The sequence below is a fragment of the Mytilus edulis genome, chromosome 11, assembly GCF_963676685.1.
Source record: "Mytilus edulis chromosome 11, xbMytEdul2.2, whole genome shotgun sequence".
NCBI classification, from domain to species: Eukaryota; Metazoa; Mollusca; class Bivalvia; order Mytilida; family Mytilidae; genus Mytilus; species Mytilus edulis.
The window spans coordinates 22,501,643-22,522,669 of record NC_092354.1 but is presented as its reverse complement, the minus strand read 5'-3'; the positions used below and the strand labels follow the sequence as shown (position 1 = coordinate 22,522,669).

Below are 21,027 nucleotides of genomic sequence, written 5' to 3'. Positions count from 1 at the left end.
TGATTTTTATGCATATCAGAGTTTATTATGACGTCCATAATCACTGAATTAGTATACATTATAAATTTTGTAGGGGTTAGCTGAATCACGCCTACGGGTGTGGGATTTGTTAACAGTAAACCGATTTGGTGGCTTTCGGCTGTTTCTGCTCTTGGGTCGTGTTGTTGTGTCTTTGACACATTCCCCATTTCCATTCTCAATTTTATATATTACAGATACATTATTTGAAAACTATGTACATGTTAACTGTCATGAAAGTAATTGGTACATTCGACTTTATATACGACCTTTGAAGCAGCAGTTCCAAGATTTTAATGCAAGAGATATTTATCTAGGACGTGATTCATGTACCGGGTATGAATCTGGTGATTTTATTATCTTCAGCGAGGAATACAACTCATGTTTAACTGATAAGTCGGTATGTACATTTATGTAAATCTCGCACATGATGTTTTTTTTATTGTTATAACACAACTAAATGTATATGAATATATAATAATGTGAAATCAATTTCAGTACGCATTTAGCATAAACATACGTAAACGCAGATGGTATCCTTGTTACTATTTTAAAACTCATGAAGATTTCAAAGGACGATTATTAGGTTATGTACGTCTACAGATCATCATTGTATGTATTTCGCCAGATAGTTGGTACTATAGTCCTTGGATGGTGTAAACTTACCATACACCATTACTTCATACACCTTGTACCCAATACACGTTACATTTTTGCACTATACACCTTACACATTTTATCTACATCATTCGAACTTACCCATAATGCAATTTATTTTCAAAGATAGAGTGCGGCTACAAAATAATTTATGTATACACATGGAAAAAAGTATTGCAACACCTTGATTTTTTAAAACTTGAATAATCAACCTCTTATTTTGGATGGAATATGATAAAATATGTGTAAAATAATATTGAAACGTAGTTAATGATAACATTGGCATTCAAACGAACAAAAAATGTATGAAAAAAAATGTTTTATCTAACCAAAATTTTTATAACAAAATGAAGTGTTTTTGTACAAAAAAATGCATTTTACAACTTTTACTGTAGTAGAACGTTACAATGTTAGACATTTTAAAATTAATTTTTAGATGATTGATCACATCATGGTTGATCGTTATACGCCAAAGAATTAGTACTTTGTGCGCAACTTCCATTCAAACGGATAACCGCATCTTAACGTCTTCTAATTCCTGCCATAATTCGACTAATGTGTTGCTAAGGTAGCAGCAACCATTCCTGACGAATGGTATTGTTTATTTCATTACGTGTTTGAACTGGGGTGTCATTTCGTGCACTTTACGCCCAATAGTGTCCCATTTATGCTCGATATTGTTCAAAATCGGGCTACGATTGGACCAAGGAAGATAAATCTAATTCAATTGGAACAATGGATCTTCCTCCACGATGTTAATTTCCAACTTTGGTGAGCTCTGCACTATATTGGATACGGGCAACTTTGTGTCTGTTCGTAGGCAAAGGTCTTCGAAATGGTCTTATCGCACGATAACCAGAAGCGATGAGCCGATCTCAAAAGTTCTTGATTAAAGGCTCCTGTATGGTAATCCCTCTCTTTTTAGGATTGTATTGTTTGCAATGGGTTTCCTTCTGCCCAACCTTCATGATGCTTGATTTTCCCTAGCAGATCTTATAGGGGGTCTTCTTGATCTCGGAGGGTCTTTAACATCGTTTGTTGCCTGATTTTTATTCTCAAAACGACTTATAGTGGAATGATGATGACCAACAATACGTGCAATTGTCACAGCGACATACCTGCTTCTCTCATGCTGATTATCTGTCATCTTGCTGCAGTTATGAGTTGTGGATGACCAATTACAAGGTGTCAATCACATAACTTTATAAACTTGGTTATTTAAAGTGTTGAAAACAATGAGGACAAAAAACATCTGTTTTATTGTTTACGAGTACAGGGTGCAGATAAGAACTTATCGAGTCGATATTTGTTGATAAAACTCAGGTGATATTTAAATAATGTTTAACTAGTTCTATTTCAACAAATTATATCACAAAAAAATAAAGAGTGTTTTTTTTTATTTGAATTTCAATTTGGTGTTGCAATACTTTTTTCCATGTGTATATTTTAAAAGACGAATTTTGATGACAATATTATGAATTAATGTACAATATCAAAAATCAGTTCTTATAAATATGTTGCATAATTTAAAACTTTGATAATCAAACTTGATATACACGTTACACAATCAACCCATTCCTCATACAACATTACATCGATCTCCTTATATCATACACCATCTACCATTGCACTATATGTCATAAACCATCAACCATTGCACTATATGTCATACATCATCTACCATTGCACTATATGTCATACACCATCTACCATTGCACTATATGTCATACACCATCTATCATTACACTATATGTCATACACCATCTACCATTGCACTATATGTCATACACCATCTACCATTGCACTATATGTCATACACCATCTACCATTGCACTATATGCCATACACCATCTACCATTGCACTATATGTCATACACCGTCTACCATTGTACTATATGCCATACACCATCTACCATTGCACTATATGTCATACACCGTCTACCATTGTACTATATGCCATACACCATCTACCATTGCACTATATGTCATACATCATCAATCATTGCACTATATGCCGTAAACCATCTACCATGCATTGCACTATATGCCATACACCGTCTACCATTGCACTATATGCCATACACTATCTACCATTGCACTATATGTCATACACCATCAACCATTGCACTATATGCAATACACCATCTACCATTGCACTATATGTCATACACCGTCTACCATTGTACTATATGCCATACACCATCTACCATTGCACTATATGTCATACATCATCAATCATTGCACTATATGCCATACACCATCTACCATGCATTGCACTATATGCCATACACCGTCTACCATTGCACTATATGCCATACACTATCTACCATTGCACTATATGTCATACACCATCAACCATTGCACTATATGCCATACACCATCTACCATTGCACTATATGCCATACACCATCTACCATTGCACTATATGTCATACACCGTCTACCATTGCACTATATGCCATACACCGTCTACCATTGCACTATATGCCATACACCATCAACCATTGCACTATATGCCATACATCAAAACACCATACACGTTTTGGGGGAATTTATCAAGGGCTGCAGTTTATATGTACTGCTCTTTATTGTCAGTAGTTGGTTTGAAAACCACAGACTTACCGTTATTACTGCGGAAAATGGCAAACAAAACGTCACTAATAGTGATTTTTGAAACAGTATCTTTGTACGCCATATTCCAGGAATATTAATGATGGTTCATAACAGACTGTAATACATTTAATTTGGTAATAAATAGAAAAGGGAACTAACAAAATAGAAAAAATTAGAAAGGTCCATTTTCTACTTATAAGATATAAGCCAATGAAAGTTTTATGTGACATGGATAAAAAAAGATAAGGAGGTTTGGAATGACGTCATACAGATTATAGGTTTGACATGACGTCATACAGATTAGGGTTTTGATAAAGCCTTTGCAACAGTGACTGCAATCGATGACGTGACGTCATACAGATTAAAGGTGTGATAAAGCTTTTGCAACCGTGCTGATGTCGATATCATCACGGGTGGCTGATACAGCACGCTTGCCATTGATTGTATAACACAATCATACAATTTATCTGTATTTACTACTTAGTATATAATAAACGACATTATCTGTTTACCTCAAATCTAATAAATGTATTATTACGAAGACACATCAAGGTACGGAAGCTAGAAATTAAAAATAAAAAGGAGGATATTGTTACTGTATATACACACTTGATGTGTATTTCATAAGCGCAGGTTCTAATTCAAACGTTGATTGTGGCATTTCAAAATTTAATTAATTTTTTTTTGCATTTTTCCAGACATACAACGACACAGTCATTTACACTGACGCATTTGTTTATGCATACAATGATGACACGAACTATTGATTTATTGTCCGAGACAATATATATCTACCCTTAGAATATAATGTCGAAATGTAGTATTTTTTTGATAAACAGACATTTACCTATGTCATGGTGTAAATAAACACACCTGCTTATGCACTTCATAAGCCTTATCATCGATTCATCATCCTAATTTACAGGTTTAAAATCAAGGTTGAATGTGTTATGTGGAAATGGTTTTTATCTATCTCATTTCAGACATAAACAACGCAGTAATTTACACAAACACACTGGTGTATGCACTCCATGATCCTGACCATTGGTTCACCATCCAAAACTACAGTTTTAATATCAAGGCTGAATGTTTCATGTCGAATAGTAATTTTGTTTTATTTTCAGACTTCCAACGACGCAGTAATTTACACAAATACACTTGTGTATGCACTTCATGATCCTGAACATCGATTTATAATCCGAGACTACAGGTTTAAAGTTAAGGTAGAATGCGACATGTCGAAACGAGAGCATGGAGTAAACACCATTAAACATAACCATGGACAAGAAGACCACACTGCTGCAGGCACTGGACATTTTTCGATCCGTCTCAACTTTTATAGTGATTCAAATTATCAAAATCGGTTTAATGGGTTTCCGCCAGCATATGTGGTTGGCGATGTTGTCTATGTTAAAGTTCAAACAAGCATGCATGATTACGACATAAAGATGCGATTGTCAGATTGCTATACAAAGCCCTCTGATCATGCTAGTACAATCTACACATATTACTTAATACAAAATGGGTAAGTACTGAGGACTTTTTTTCTAACTTTTTCATTTCACCGCATTTGCGCAGAAATCTCTTTCTGCCTTACCTCCGGTCTCGTTTGCCATGAGACTATGAGTAACAATACAAAATGGGTAAGTACTAGGGACAAATAAATAAAAGCAACAGTAGTATACCGCTGTTCGAAAGTCATTAATCGATTGTGAGAAAACAATCTTGGGTTACAAGCTAAAACTGAGGGAAACACATCAACTATATACCAAAAAACGTAATAACATATACACTAAAGTACAACAAAATAACAACAGACAATGCAGCATACACAGAAACGAACTATAAGATAAAAACTGCAATTTTTCTGACTGGTTACAAGACAGGTCGGTTGATGAAATAGAATAATAGGTACCACTGCATAGACAGTGTATAAACTTGTAATTAATGTAACATTATATTAATCGTACCTGCAACCATAAGTACGAAACTTGCTTGACATTTGTACTAAGACAGTTGATTTGCGATATTAAGATAAAATCATAAAATCATGTCTGAAGTGTTCTTATTAGCTAATTGCATTACCATGTTTGACCAATAAAAATCGTTTCATCATCTCATGATGCAAAACAGCCAGCTATAATTTCTTTCATGATAAACAACACAATCTTTCAAATGAATAGTTACATCGAGAAAGACTGTTGAATACTAGACAACAATAGACATGATATATAGCAACGTTAATATTTGCCAAATAGGTTCCAAATATTTTGTATGTCCTTGCAGATATTTGAGAACTAGAATTCAACTCTCATCATTGAAATTAAGTGCCAACTTTTGTCATCATTTTTCGTAATTTATACATTTGACACTTTTGTTCAATAACAAGGTATTTTATCAGTTTCCAATTTGGTCAGATAATTTTAATCATATGCGTGTGCTTTTTTTAAATGAATGTTTTTAATGGAAAATTAAAAAGTTTTCCTTTTATTATTTTTTTATGATAAATTGGAGTTCAAATTTATGTATCGTTACTTTTGTTGGTTAGTAAATATTACATGTAAATCAGTGTTCCGATAATTTTATTTTAATTAGTTTATTAATTCCCTGAAAATTGATTTACAATATAATATGTTAATTAAATACAGACGGTTTTTCAATATCAGAACAAGTAACTTTATTGCCTTTTGTACCTAGAATAAACGTAAATAGAAATATTCTTTTTTTAATTTCACTTTTGTCTTAAAGGTGTTCTGTGGAAAAGAATATATTTCTTACATCACAGTCAACCATGACACTTATTTAAGCCAATAAATGTGACTCAACTGCTGTTTGTACATAAAATTACAACGAAATTAACAAAAATATTCATTGATAAATTCACTTTTGCTTTTCAGATGTCCTGTGGATCATTGATAAAGTCCGAACAAGTTACTTTATTGCAATTTATACCTCTGAATTAAACATAAACTTAACTGTCGTATTTCAGATGTGGATCGGAGTACATTCGTGACATCTCAGTATTCATTGACATTTTCACTATTGCCTTTCAGATGTCCTGTGGATCACAGTACATTCGGGTCATCTCAGTATTCATTGATATTTTCACTTTTGCCTTCCAGATTTTCTGTGGATCGGAGTACATTCGTTACATCTCAGTATTCATTGATATTTTCACTTTTGCCTTTCAGAAATCGTGTCGATCGGAGTAAATTTGTGACATATCAGTATTCATTGATATTTTCACTGTTGTCTTTCAGATGTCCTGTGAATCGGAGTTCATTCGTGACATCTTGGTATTCATTTATTTTTTCACTTTTGCCTTTCAGATGTCCTGTGGGTCGGAGTACATTCGTGACATCTCATTATTCATTGATATATTTACTTTGCCTTTCAGATGTCCTGTGGATCGGAGTACATTCGTGACATCTCAGTAATCATTGATATTTTCACTTTTGTTTTTCAGGTGTCCTGTGGATCGGAGTACATTCGTGACATCTCAGTTTTCATTGATATTTTCACTTTTGTTTTTCAGATGTCCTGTGGATCGAAATACGTACATTACATCTCAGTCAACCCACGAAACCCGATTCCATTTTCAGGATTTTGAATATGCTGGACATCCGGATTCGATGTATGTTCACTGCAATGCTACATTCTGTAATTCAAATGACTATTCGTCTGAATGTGAACCACAGTGCAAACATAGTAAACGGATAGGACATTATAGAAGTGCAGTTAAAAATTTGAATGGGCCTATTGAGATAACTGATGTCGAAACAAAAATACTATTTACTGAAAAAAGAGGCAAGTTTCTGTATAATGAAATGTTTAAGATGCAATATCAAAACAACAAATTATTTGTGACACATGCCATAAAATGTCGTTCATAGTTCAACTATTTTGTTTTCTATCATTTACCGAAACCGTGTTATTCGGTTAATCAAGACAACTTTTACAGAAAATCGAGACATTTCAACTTACAGAAAATCGAAACATTTCAACACAAAATTGTCGTAAAAGCATTTAAAAAAAATACTCACTTGTTTGTCAATTAAGTGCTTAAATACCTGTTTAGAAAGACAAAAATGTGAAAAACCTGTACGATCGCGATAACCTCTTTCTTGGTCACCTTATTCGAGCACACCTTAGAAAGTGTGTTTGAACAGGTGAATTTTGTACTTGTTTTAACTAATATATATACTTTTTTTTAAATGAGGAAATTATTGTTAGCACTGCATGCAGTAATGCTAAAATTGTTAAGGAAAGGTAATGGATATTTTTTCATCGAATTTTTGGCATTGAAACATCAGAAGGGTACAAAAAAAGATGATTATCTATTTTTCCCCCATATCTTTGACGTGTAGACATTTAAATTCTTTGTGTTTGATAATAAAACATATACTGTAGATTCACTTATTTTCGTGGGTATCAATTTTCTTGATTTGAAGAAAACTTGTATTTTCATGGATATTTGATTTCGTGGATTTGCCAGTCTCGGCATACAAAGCCTATATAAAATTTATAATTTGTTGAACATTTAGATTCGTGGTTCACATGAATCCACGAAACCCATGAAAATTGGTATCCAACGAATAATAATGAATCTATAGTATACATACTTAGTGTTCAGTTGTTACTCTCGTTTTCATAAAGGATACTGTATCTCTTTTAGTATTTCTTCATGTGGTTTATCATTTCTCATAAGATGTTCTTATAATAGAAAAACAGTTAATACCTTTGATGATGTTTTACTTTCAGATTCTACTGCAAAGGAATATCGCCTAAACAGTGATCCATTAAATGAATCTTCGTCGACATTTAAGCCCCTATATGTAGCTGGAGTAATTATTGTTGCTTTGGCAATGATATGTGTCCTTGTTGCTCTATCGATTTATTTCAGAAGAAAGAAGATTCGAAATACATCCAGAATTGTTTGAAACTTGACGGTTTCTTAATATTTCATGTGCAATGTATACATGCTTAATCTTTTAAAAAGAATGATTTGTTCTGTTACAATCGTCACTAAATACTCACTATTTAGAAAATTTGATAAATCAAATGTTATGTACTCATTGAAATTGTATAGATGTCTGTGTAAAAAATAGCATAATTCGAAAAATGTTAGAATTGCACCATAAAATTATAATATTACTCATTATTTAATTCTTCAATAAGTGTAATGTAATTATTTAATGTCATGCATTCATTAAAATTATATTGATATCTGTATATATTTGATGACTAGATTAAAATACTCTTTCTTTTAACTTCATTTAATTTAATGTAATGTATTCATTGTATTGTTGTCTGCTTTTTTTGTTTATAATAATCAACAGAAATTGAACATTTTTGAATTGTAATCTTTATTTAATCTATGTAATATATTCATCCAATGGAGTTAAATGATATTTTATTTATTATCAATAAAACGTATGGGTAATCTAAAAACTTTGATTTTTATTTATTGAATAAATTTAGTTTTGTCTTTCAGTTTGGAGGTCTTGAAATAAATGGTATCATTTGCGTTGATGTGGTGATATATCTTAAAACTGGTAGATTTAGAGTGTGTTTTTATTACTTTTCCTTGGTAGTTACAAATGTATAAATTAAACTATGCAATAGAATCTTTAATTATTTACTATGTCGATTATGATGTTGGTTTTATTTTCGATAGTTAAATATTTTGTATTTTTACTGTTCGAAGTTTATTAATTTGTATTTGAGTTCAGTAAAGCATGGTTTTTCTTTTAAACGAGGGCTGATCTCTTAAGATTCAAGTTCCTTCTTCAATTTCTATCGCATCAGTTCGACACCGCTACGTTACCTAAAATATGGATGATTAGCTCTGTAATATCCTGGATAACTCTTTTTGTATACCTTCTGTAAACATTGATGGTATTCTGGTCCTTCATTGCGTGATGGATGAGCTTTGATATAAGTCATAAATTCATATAAATAGAAAATCATGACGATCAGTAGGTTTGCTCAGTTAGTACTCATGGACATACCAAATGTCTACTGAATCAGAAATCTACCTATCTCAATAATATATATGTTGTTATTCAAACAATTCAGTGAATTTCTTCTCGGGATCAACATGGTTTAAAATCAGTTTTAATTACACCAGACAATGATTTTGTAGAAAAGGCTCAGTGTAATGAGACGAAGAATTCTGTCTTTCCATTTAGCAAGGTGAATATAGTGTTTAGGAAATTTAAACGTTTTGAAAATAGTTCTAACTTTTTTAATGATTATGGTCGGCAGATGTGACGTATGTCTGTAAAATTTCTAAGAATCCACTTTTGATTGAGATTCTGTAGAAAGGAAACTTCTGTGTTTAGTTCATATGAAATACATGTAGTATTTTAAGTGTCATAAACAGGATATAAAACCAGCAGTAATTGAAATTTCTTCAGTCACTTTTTCCGTTAATTAAATATTCCATAGAATCAATTTCGCGATTAGTTATGGGAAGGCATACACGTGCATGATTATGTCTAATGAATTATACCTGATTAACTCAGCCAAACATTTGGTTTGTAATATTCAATCGAATAATTGTTTCGTTCTTTGAAGTTTAGAGGATATGACTTTATTTGCAATAAAAAGCTATGGACACAGTATGAGGATAGGAATGTCATTTTCCGTCAGGCGTCAAATACAAATAAAATACCGTGATTCGTTATCGTATCCTTATCGTGATTCATCAGAGGTCTCTAATAATTAACCCTTACCGTTTTTTGTTAGAAATAATTAAAAGTAAGTCGTTTTATTATCGTCATTAAAAAAGTGTACATTTCATCGTCATGTATCAAAAAGTTAATTTAATGTCATCCTTTTAGATCCTTGTAGGTCATTTAAAGAGATAAACCAAGATTTAAAACAAAAGAAATGATTTCTGAAACATATCTTTTTAAAATATTTAAGACTAATCGGATATCTTGGAGCAAGCTCTACTAACTCTCAAGGGGCACCTAAGATTATCCCAGTTTTTGGGTTGCGTTCATATTGATCAGTGTAAATATTTTAAAGTTTTTTTGGCGCACTCTCGTTTGTCTTTTGAGTGTTTTTTTTTATGTCATTGTGTTGTCTCTTTGAACATCCCTTTCGTATCTCCCGCCTTAATTTTAATTGACTGCTAAAATATTATTTATCAAACACTACCTATTCTATCGAATACTGTTTAATTGCTCAATTGAATTTTATCAAAAGAAAAATCCAAAACCACTAAAAATAATCCCTGGTTTAAAATTATTCACAAAAGTTAATTGTGATGTGCTCTACGAATGATTAAAATTGATCAACTTATTCACACTTTGATTAAGAAGTAGACTTAATTCCAATTTATTTTTAATTCCCTCTTCTGTTTCGATCGCAATGAATAGAATATTTTATTGTTGACATGTTCACGATAAAGTACATCTTTTGAGTCGTAGTCAGCCTTGCACAGGCCTCCAAAATACTCTACAGAATGTATCATTCCACTTCACAGTGTAGATACTATTCTGTACGCTATCCGGAAGTCGCGATTTTCGAAGCGAGAACTTTTTGGATCACATTTTAAATTTGATGGGTATACTGAATTAAACGGTAAGTTGATCATCTGAACATTGCTTAATGATTAATTCAGCCGACATCGATATTCTTAAATGGTTTAGAATTAAATTCCGCACATTCAATATTCGTGTCTTTGCCTTAATCAAGAGATTTTCAAGTGCATCACTAAGAAAAATCAGTCGGCGAACCGAAAAACAATCTTTTTGCCCTCTTAGTGTACAAATTAACGTAAAAACCAGACTTAATTAACTCAATGAATTATATTTCAAGTGGTGGTAAAAGTTTCAACCAGATCTTTGAAGCCAGAAATAAGAAAATTACACTTGTTTGAATTTCTCACTGTACGATCAGTCTCGCTTGTTTATTTTGAAACTGTATGATCAGTCTTTATGTCACTGTATTCTAGTGGTGATTTCAAAGTTATTTACGATACATTAGAAGACTGAAGGTGGCATTTTAATAAATAACACAAATATATTTCAATACATTCACATCCTGAAAACTTATGAAACATGTTTTAGCTTGATAGGATGTACTCGACTTACTACATTAAGTATAAGGATGTTTAAATGTTGCTAAAATATGAGGAAGGCTTAATGTATTCTAGTATATAAGTTTCAGAAATGTCCTCCGTTATACTTAAAATTGTACAAACACACAGATTTAGTTGTTATATAAAAATGCATGTATTTACACACATTCGAGGCCGTACTGTAGCCTATAATTGATCACAGTTCCTTCACTTTGTTTAAGATGTAGAGCTATATAAAAAAGATGTGGTATGATTGCCAATGAGGCAACTATCCACAAAAGACCAAAATGACACAGACATTAACAACTATAGGTCACCGTACGGCCTTCAACAATGAGCAAAGCCCATACCGCATAGTGAGCTATAAAAGGCCCCGATAAGACAATGTAAAACAATTCAAACGAGAAAACTGTCTTTTTGACACTCAATTGTACAGCACTTTGTCAAGCGGGGGGTTATAGTGATAAAGAAGTCCGTCTTTCCGTTCGTCCGTTGGACCGGTACAATATGTTTCGCCGGTTTTGTAAGCGCATCTCCTCATAAACCACTTAATATACATTGGGGGTTCCGGCCATTTTTAAATGAAGAGGGGTCCAATCCAGGAGAAAAGGGGATTCCAAATATATGTTCCCATACAAATGAATTGATGGTTAAAAAAGGGTTTCAAACTGCCGGATGCCCTTTTTTTGAATCCGTCACTGATATAACTATTAATTAATCTTATTCGGATTCCTTATCATAAATGATAATGACTGTATTGTGTACCGTCTATTTCGAATTTTAATAAAAATCTTTTATGGGGTTTCTTTATATAAGATACGGACTTGAACATTACATTATATGGGGGGGGGGGGGGGGGGGGGGGGCACCCATCGGGTATATCCAACACCTCCTAAACCAATCATTAAAGTTTTCTGAAATTGCTCCTTTTTTACTCGATTATTAAACGGTGTTTATATATCTCAACTTGTACGATTCGCTCGTGTATGTAACAATGTTTTAGATTTTAACGAGAGAAATTTATGTATTACTGAAAAATTATTACACCAGGGTTTTCGATATCACAAACTAGTCAAAACATTTACTAAATTTTATCATCGGTATAAGGACATCACTCGTAAGTTATGTTCCTCTCATATATGTTATGATGGTATGATACTAAACCCCTAACGGGAAGGATTGTGCCTGATGTTCAAATGATGAAATCATAATCTTTCAGTCAGTTTAATTGAAGTCTGGAGCTGGCATGTCAGTTAACTGCTAGTAGTCTGTTGTTATTTATGTATTATTGTCATTTTGTTTATTTTCTTTGGTTACATCTTCTGACATCAGACTCGGACTTCTCTTGAACTGAATTTTAATGTGCGTATTGTTATGCGTTTACTTTTCTACATTGGTTAGAGGTATAGGGGGAGGGTTGAGATCTCACAAACATGTTTAACCCGCCGCATTTTTGCGCCTGTCCCAAGTCAGGAGCCTCTGGCCTTTGTTAGTCTTGTATTATTTTAATTTTAGTTTCTTGTGTACAATTTGGAAATTAGTATGGCGTTCATTATCACTGGACTAGTATATATTTGTTTAGGGGCCAGCTGAAGGACGCCTCCGGGTGCGGGAATTTCTCGCTACATTGAAGACCTGTTGGTGACCCTCTGCTGTTGTTTTTTATTTGGTCGGGTTGTTGTCTCTTTGACACATTCCCCATTTCCATTCTCAATTTAATTATGGACCTTCTATTTCTGTAAACTTACCAAAATTATATCACATGAATTATCCCTCTACGCAAAGCTGTCTTTATCCATTTTTTGTAATTTAAAAAGTGTGATTTATGTTATCATCAATTGGTCAACGGCGGACGGTGTAAATAATCTTTAAAAATGTAATAGCTTAACAGATAACTGTAAGGATACACTATTACAAAGTCCACAAGCGAATCATGTATTACTTTTTAGGCATTTGATTTTAAATAAGACAATACAATTATTTTGCCGTCTAAAAAATTCATCCGAAATATATTTGTATTATCTGATGAAAGTAATTACACGTTATAGTTCCCTGGATAGTTCATAATATCACATATACACGTGTATACCTTCAAATTGCTGTTGTTTTTTCTTCAAAATCACGACTGGTCATACAGTCAAAAAATCTGAAATCGCTTCTAGAATACAGTCAGTTCTAGACTGATCGTACAGTAATTTATTTTGGGATCCTCAAGGAAAACATATTTTTTTATGGGAAATACGAATATTCTACTTAAATACGAAAAGAATATTGAAACAGTATATATTTACCTGTAAACTGATGCAAATATTTGCAATAAAAGATTATTTGCTTTGTACTACGAGAGCAAAATTGTCCATCGATTTCACTTTTTTCTACCAAGTTGATGTGATGCACACGTATATTTTATATTCTAATGCATGTTTTTGTTACAGTTACTCATATTTATGATGCTATATATACCTTGAAGATGTTCAAAGCACTTTGTAGATATAGGAGTAAACAAATGATGAGAAAAGTTACCGTAGGTAAAACCGTCCTGTTAGCCAGTTGGAAATCATCGCTTCGAAAATCGCGACTTCCGGATAGCGTACAGAATAGTATCTACACTGTGACTTGAGTCTCGCCGGGGTGAAAATTATCCTACTCGAGAACAAAGTAAGCCACCACTTCGGTGCAGTTCGCCAGAGTTAGTCACCCCTTTTTGGTGCAAGTTATTACATTAAAAACACAACGCGAAGCAATATTACTTTACTTAGGACTAACTCTAGGAACACTTTATTTTCATTTTGCATTTGAAGCCCTATGTTTTTGAACTTCATTTGGGAACGTTTCCTAACTCTTGTTTATCAGACTTTGTTTAATACATTTATTGTACATTTGTGAATAAATATAGTTTTCATTTGATTTATTGTCTGTTGTTCAGCCATAATCTGATATCAGGTACCCAAATGGTCGAATAGAGATGAAGTACTGGCCGCTACACGTCCCGGGAGGTGTTGTCACCGACCCTCTCCCGTTACACTGATCAAGAAATATAAAAAAAGGCGCATTTTTTGTTTACGTCGAATTTAATAAATTTGGCGTGAATATGGCGGACGGAAGAGTTTGGCAGGAAATTCTTACAATTTATAAGACAAGTCTTTTGTCCAATTGCCGTAACCTTGTTGTAGAGCTACAGAGATTCATTTTCATCAAATGTGTAAATGTTATTTCTCAGAGTCAGCAATACAACCAATCTGATTGTAATCTTGAAATTATAAATAATCAGGGTAGTCCTGTCCTATAGTTTTCAATCTCACACTGAATGTAAAAACGAAAAGATATAGAGAACGCGTCAACGAGACCCCATCTTAATTTAATAGAACATGGCATCTAGGGGTCGCCATATGATCTACAACATAGAAAGACAGTCTCACCACATACCAAGCACTAAATGGCCCCGACATAATTAAATAAAAATGAAATCATAGCCACCAGAAATTCTTAAATAAAAAAGTATTTGACATAAAGATATAGACTTATAGATGCATGATTTTTTTAAATAAGTTGTTATTGGCTTTGCACTAGCTGTCAGTAACTGCGAGTACTCTCATATATGTTCTTAAGTGTATTTCTGTTGTGTGGATGTATAAGTTCCTGTCCACGTCCAATCAATGTTTTTGATTTCTATATAAGAATCACTCTGATGAGTTGACTGTTTTTCATCTGATTATCATAGTTTGTTTTAATGTTTTACTGTTACAGCACTGTCCCAGGTTAGGGAAATGGTCTGTCATCATCAACCTAGTTGAACCCGCCAAATTCTGTACATAAATTCTATGCCTGTCCAAAGTCAGGAACCTGTAATTCAGCGGTTGTCGTTTGTTGCTGTGTAACATATTTGCTTTCTGAACCCTATTTTGTTCATGAGTTAGCTTTTTCGTTTGAATTGTTTTACGTATATGTCATTTCCGGGACTTTTATAGCTGACTTTGCTGTATTGGCTTTCCTCGTTGTTAAAGGTTGTACAGTGAATTATAGTTATTTAATTCCTTGTCATTTGGTCTCTTGTGGAGAGTTTTCTCATTGGCATGTCAAGAAAAAATACGGTGGACCTCCTACGGTACCTATAAAAAGTTAAAGATTTATTTTATTCAACAATTTAATTTATTACCACCATGTACGTGCCGCTTTGAACACGTCCATTTACCAAATGGTCAATATTAATCATCCGTGTTATTTGATCTCTGGGATATTTGCAAAATTTCAACGGAGACAATTTTTTGGCACGCAATCATAACACATCTTCTTATCTTTGTGTATAACAACAAAAGACCTTAAGTGACCGAGCACAATAACCCCCATGCCCCCTCACTTGATAAAAACAATCCATGGGAGAAAACCTCAATTTAAATTTGAAGAGGCTCATACAAGAAATAGATACGCTATCCAGATACATCATATTTTGACGGAGTCAACAAGACAGAAATAGGTATGGTGTTTACTGGTGTTAGCGGTGGTATCACCACCAATGTATTAGTTTGGGATTAGGTACATTTCTGGGGAACCTCTAATGGCAGGCCAATTATATATGATATCCAACTTGATTAGCATTTGTACATCTCATTTCCTTGACTATTTGTTGGCTTCACCCGCTCAGTCTATTGACATTGAAACTTTTGCTTAGGTTATATATATTAGTTTGTGATTATGTCATTGTATGAGGAACCACTGGTGGTAGGCAAATGATACTTGGTATATTACCTTTAGCACATATCATTTCCATGGAGAATAATTGACATCAAATTGCTTGCTCTGCGATCTGAATGCGAGAAAGGCACGTTTTCCATAAAATTCGACGGGTAATACAGGTGGGTAAATTTTATTATCTATATATAGCACAAAGATGGCGTCGAGTTAGTAGCATTTTTGTTTCTTAGTATGGATAGCAAAATTTTTTATTTTGACTATTTTGACTTTTTCACATTTACATGCCCGAAAGTTTACTGTCAATATTCAGGGAAAGTACTTTTTCTGAACTTTTGTTAAAGGAAATTCTTTTTCCCCCGGACTTTCCCCTAACATTTCTGCAAGTACGCATGAAACAAATAATGTGATACGATTACTTCCGAACAATAACTGAATGTAAACAGATGTGATGGACGATCGACCATTTGATTTTAATTTAAAAATTGTTATTTGGATGAATAGTTGTCTCAATGGCACTCATACCACATCTTCTTATATCTATTGAAATGGACTTATAATGTTACGAACAATACCAATTTGATAAATAGAAACCAAGTTTGCGATCTGACTGCGAGAAAGGCACGTTTTCCATAAAAGTCGATGGGGAATCCAGATAAGTCAATTTTATTATTTATCTACAGAACAAAGATAGCGCCGAGATAGTTGCCTTTTTGTTTCTTAGTAAGGATGGGAAAATTGTATATTTTTCCCTCTGAGATTGCAAAATCACTTAAAACTAGTCGATACATGCGCAGTAGTTATAGATATGTAGTATAAATATAGATAATTGGATATTTCTAATAACACACTTAAACAAATAATTTGTTTAGAATGTACAATTTTCATTTAGAAAAAGATTTTGATCAGTATCGTCACCGGTATTGTTTTATTGTTGACTTTCTGCACTCTATCATAAGAAGAGTGAATTTTCGTTTGTTTTCGTTCACTGGAAATTCCAATGAAGGCGTTTTTTGAAATTCAGTAATGAAGCTAAAAATAGAAATTAACTTTACCAATCCTATTTGTAGGTCTAAAAATAATATTGTATTTATCCGGGTCTCGATAGATAGCACAGGTATTTAAATTCCGATAGCTTTAAATAGACCGTTTAAGACATTCACAGAGATGGACTTAAAACATGTAAAATGTTACGAACAAGACCAATTTGATAAATAGAAACGACGTCTGTAATCTGACTTCGTGAAAGGCACGTTTTCCATAAAAAATAATGAGAAATCCAGGTAGGTCAATTTTATTATTTATCTACAGCACAAAGACGCCGTCGAGTTGGTTGCCTTTCTGTTTCTTAGTAAGGATAGCAAAATTCGGCTTTTCTCTGAGTTGGTAAAATCCCTCGAAACTTGGTGATACATGCGCAGTAGTTATAAATATGTAGTATAAATATAGAAAATTTAATATTTTAATCAACAAACCAAAAATATTATTTGTATCATATACCCAAGCGTATGTGCTTTGTAAATAGATACAAATTTATATACATGATTTTTTCCATATTTTTTTTTATCAATATGCTGCAAAGATAGGCAGTTATTATATTTCAGTTTAACAGCTTTTAACGCAATAATCTCGATAAATACTGAACACAAAACATCGTGAATTTGCATGTGTAAAACTGTATGTTTCACAGTTAAACAAATAGTTTTAACTTTCTTTAGAATGTACAATTTTGATTTAGAAATAATTTTTGATCAGTTTCGTCACCGTTATTGTTTTATTGTTGACTTTAATCATAAGAAGAGTGAATTTTCGTTTGTTTTTGTTCACTGGAAATCCCACTAAAGGCGTTTGTGTAAATTCGGCAATGAAGCTAAAAATAGAAATTAACTTTACCAATCCTATTTGTAGGTCTAAAAATAATTTTCTGTTTATCCGAGTCTCGATAGACAGCACAGGTATTCAAATGTAGATAGCTTTACATATACCGTTTAAGAGATTAACAATTAAAATATTTTAATATTAAAGTTAAACATTTGTCACTAAATTGTCAAATCTAGCGAGAGAAAAAAAACCGCTAAAGGTTATTCTCTTGGTTTCACTGGCACTTGAACTCATATGTCAAAAGATATGATAAAGCAAATTAACGATAAATCCATGGCAAACATATTCATAGCCTAGGCATAACAAATTCGAGGGGTGTATCTTTCTTTAGTAACAAATCACTTGATTTTAAATAATTAATGAATTTTGTGATAATGAAGTGAGATTTATAATGTATCCTACTCAATATCGAAATTCAAGATAAGCTTAATGCACCTAATGAAGTTCAGACAAGAAACTAATTTTAAAAATCAATTGAAGAGCACAGTCTTGGTGCTTTAATAGTAAGGGGAGATATGAATGATCTACTATCAACTTTAGATAAATAAAATAATGAACTATATAAAAAGTTTTAAAAGACCAATCAATGGTCTAAGACAATTAATAAAAACACACAAACTGACAGACATTTGGTAAAAATTAAATAAAGATAAAAAATTTAAAAAATACACATGGAAATGGAAAAATTCTACAAATGAAGCTAGTAGAATAGACTTTTTATGTCCCCGCCGTACAGAAGGTAGCATTAAGTTTTACCCTTGTCCGTCCCTATGTCTGTACGTCCGTCCTTCCGTACATGTACGTTTGTTTGTACGTCCCAAATTTGGTTTTTGATCTCTAACTCTAGTTTATCTCAACCTTATGTTATGAAACTTATAAAAAATGCTTATTACCACAAAATACAGATCAAATTTGAATTTTTATGGCGTCACTTACCCGCACTATAGTTGTGCCCCTTTAGAAATGGAAAAAGTTGCTGCATTTTTCGTTTCATATTTCTCTAGCCTCAACCAAATGTTATGCAACTTATACACAATGCGTCCTAACTACACAATAATTTTGGCCAACTAACTTAGACTCAACTCAAATATGAATTTTGCCGTGCAAACACACTGGAGCTAGCATTTAATCAAATTCTTTATTCCAATGCAACAATACAGTAATCGCATATAAATATTCAAACATCATATAACACAGTAATAGTATATATACTAATTAATATACACACAACTTGGTGAACAAACAAATATAATTCCGGCAACACGTCACTTATAGTAAATATTTATTAACTTCAAAACATTCCAAATGTCAAGTTTCATATTATGAATACCAGTCGTAAACAGACACTCGCCGCACAGGAAAAGCCAAAAAGTTTGGAAACCAGCGTCACGCAGTAATGCAAGAACCGTTTCTGGGTAATGATACTTCATTATGATTATGATGATATAAAAAGATTTTTTTATACAGAAAAGGAAGTTTTAACTACGATGTCTACGGCTAGAATGACCACCTATACATTTTTTTTCACAAAATCGCGAAAACAAATTAGCATAACAAAACGTGAGGTCATCTATCTTATCAAAATGTAAATTATTGACCCATACAAAATATGATAGAAACTTTAAGACAGTATGTTTCCGCTATACTGCAAAACGTTGAAAAATGTATGATCTTACTAGTTTGGCCAACTAAATTAGACTCTACTCAAATATGCTTTTTGCTGTGAAGACAGACTAGAAAAACTAAGAAGGGTCGTGAGAAATGCAATATGAATACAAGATGCTAATCAAATCATTAATTATAATAAAAAATAAAATTCAAATCCTAGGCATTCACAAGCCATGTTTTCTCGTAACCTGAAGCCGATGATCAAGTGAATCAGCCACGTAAACATCTTTAGCAGTGTCGCTTTTCCACCGACTGTGCCGTTTCCAAAAATGTTAGTTTTCATCTGAATTGGTGGCTGTAGTAGCTCTACCTGCACTCAAAGAATGCAAATCTGGAAAAACTTTTTAACCTAAAAACTATACATTCTTGTTTTGATCTGTAAATTGGTCTAAATAAAAAATTATCTGATTCAACTAATTAAATAAAGGCAACAGTAGTATACCGATGTTCAAAACTCATAAATCGATATAAAAAAACAAATCTGGGTAAAAATACCTTTTCAATAATAAATATGGATAGGCAATGGACTCTCCTTTGCAAATAAAAATTTCATCCCCTAATGTATATTGATCAGTTTTACTCTTAAATATTTTGATTGAAAAATTATTATCTTTGAAATTAAATCCTTACAACGTATGGAGCTAACTTCGAATTTGTCATAACGAGGAAAACCAGCAAAACATAAAATTATCATAGCTAAATCTCGTATAACAAGTAAATCATTAGAATCTTTGTATTTAGAACATAAATTTATCAAAACATCTGCGGTAACGTGATCTTATTTCACTTTCGGTCTGTGTGGTTTTCGTTTTGCCTCCATTAAGTTCACGACGAAAGAATTTGTTGTCAGATCTTGAATTCCTTGAATGTTATGCGCCCACTTGATCCCGTAAACGGCAGATTGCACTACACTTTTAGACAAGCCTTTATCCAGTAAATGATTTAAGTATAACGCAACGTAAATTGGAGAAGCGGGAATAGATTTTCCTCCTTTTTTAGATATAAAGTTTATAACGGTCCGTGTAATACTAATCAATTCAAAATTTTAAAAAGTTTTTAATTTTTGGAATTTTTATCAAGGTTTTAAAATATCAAAATTCCGATTTTTTGAAAAGTTATGAAATTTTGAAATTTTCACCGAATACTGAAAATTTTAAAATTCTAAATTTTGTTTTTAAATTTGAGAGTTTAGATATTTGATAAAACTTTAAAAACTAAACGTGCAGTTTTGATTATTTCGCATTTTGAAAATTTGATTTTCTTAATTTTTGAAAAGGATGAACAGAGGGCTACCTGTAAACTGCGAAACGAAGCGAAAAAAATGGAATGAACAGTTACTGTTAATGTTAATGTCTATTTAAACCGGCATCAAACAAGTTGTTATCCGTTTAAAACATTCTATAATTTTAG

At 32.7% G+C, this 21,027-nt stretch overlaps 2 protein-coding genes across 2 annotated transcripts in view; both read left to right on the top strand.

The window, feature by feature from the left end:
* The first annotated feature begins 286 nt into the window (after positions 1-286).
* On the top strand, positions 287-8,227 carry LOC139494083 (pancreatic secretory granule membrane major glycoprotein GP2-like). The gene is made up of 4 exons (XM_071282255.1): positions 287-418; positions 4,412-4,812; positions 6,823-7,094; positions 8,049-8,227. The coding sequence occupies exons 2-4, from the start codon at positions 4,523-4,525 to the stop codon at positions 8,225-8,227; spliced, it is 741 nt and encodes a 246-aa protein (XP_071138356.1). The 5' UTR covers positions 287-418; positions 4,412-4,522.
* An 8,888-nt stretch (positions 8,228-17,115) lies between these two features.
* Positions 17,116-21,027, top strand: part of LOC139494783 (uncharacterized) — an 80,970-nt gene continuing 77,058 nt past the window's right edge. The window contains exon 1 of the mRNA XM_071282974.1: positions 17,116-17,351. The gene's annotated coding sequence lies outside the window, so the exon portion shown is untranslated. The remainder of the gene's footprint in view (positions 17,352-21,027) is intronic.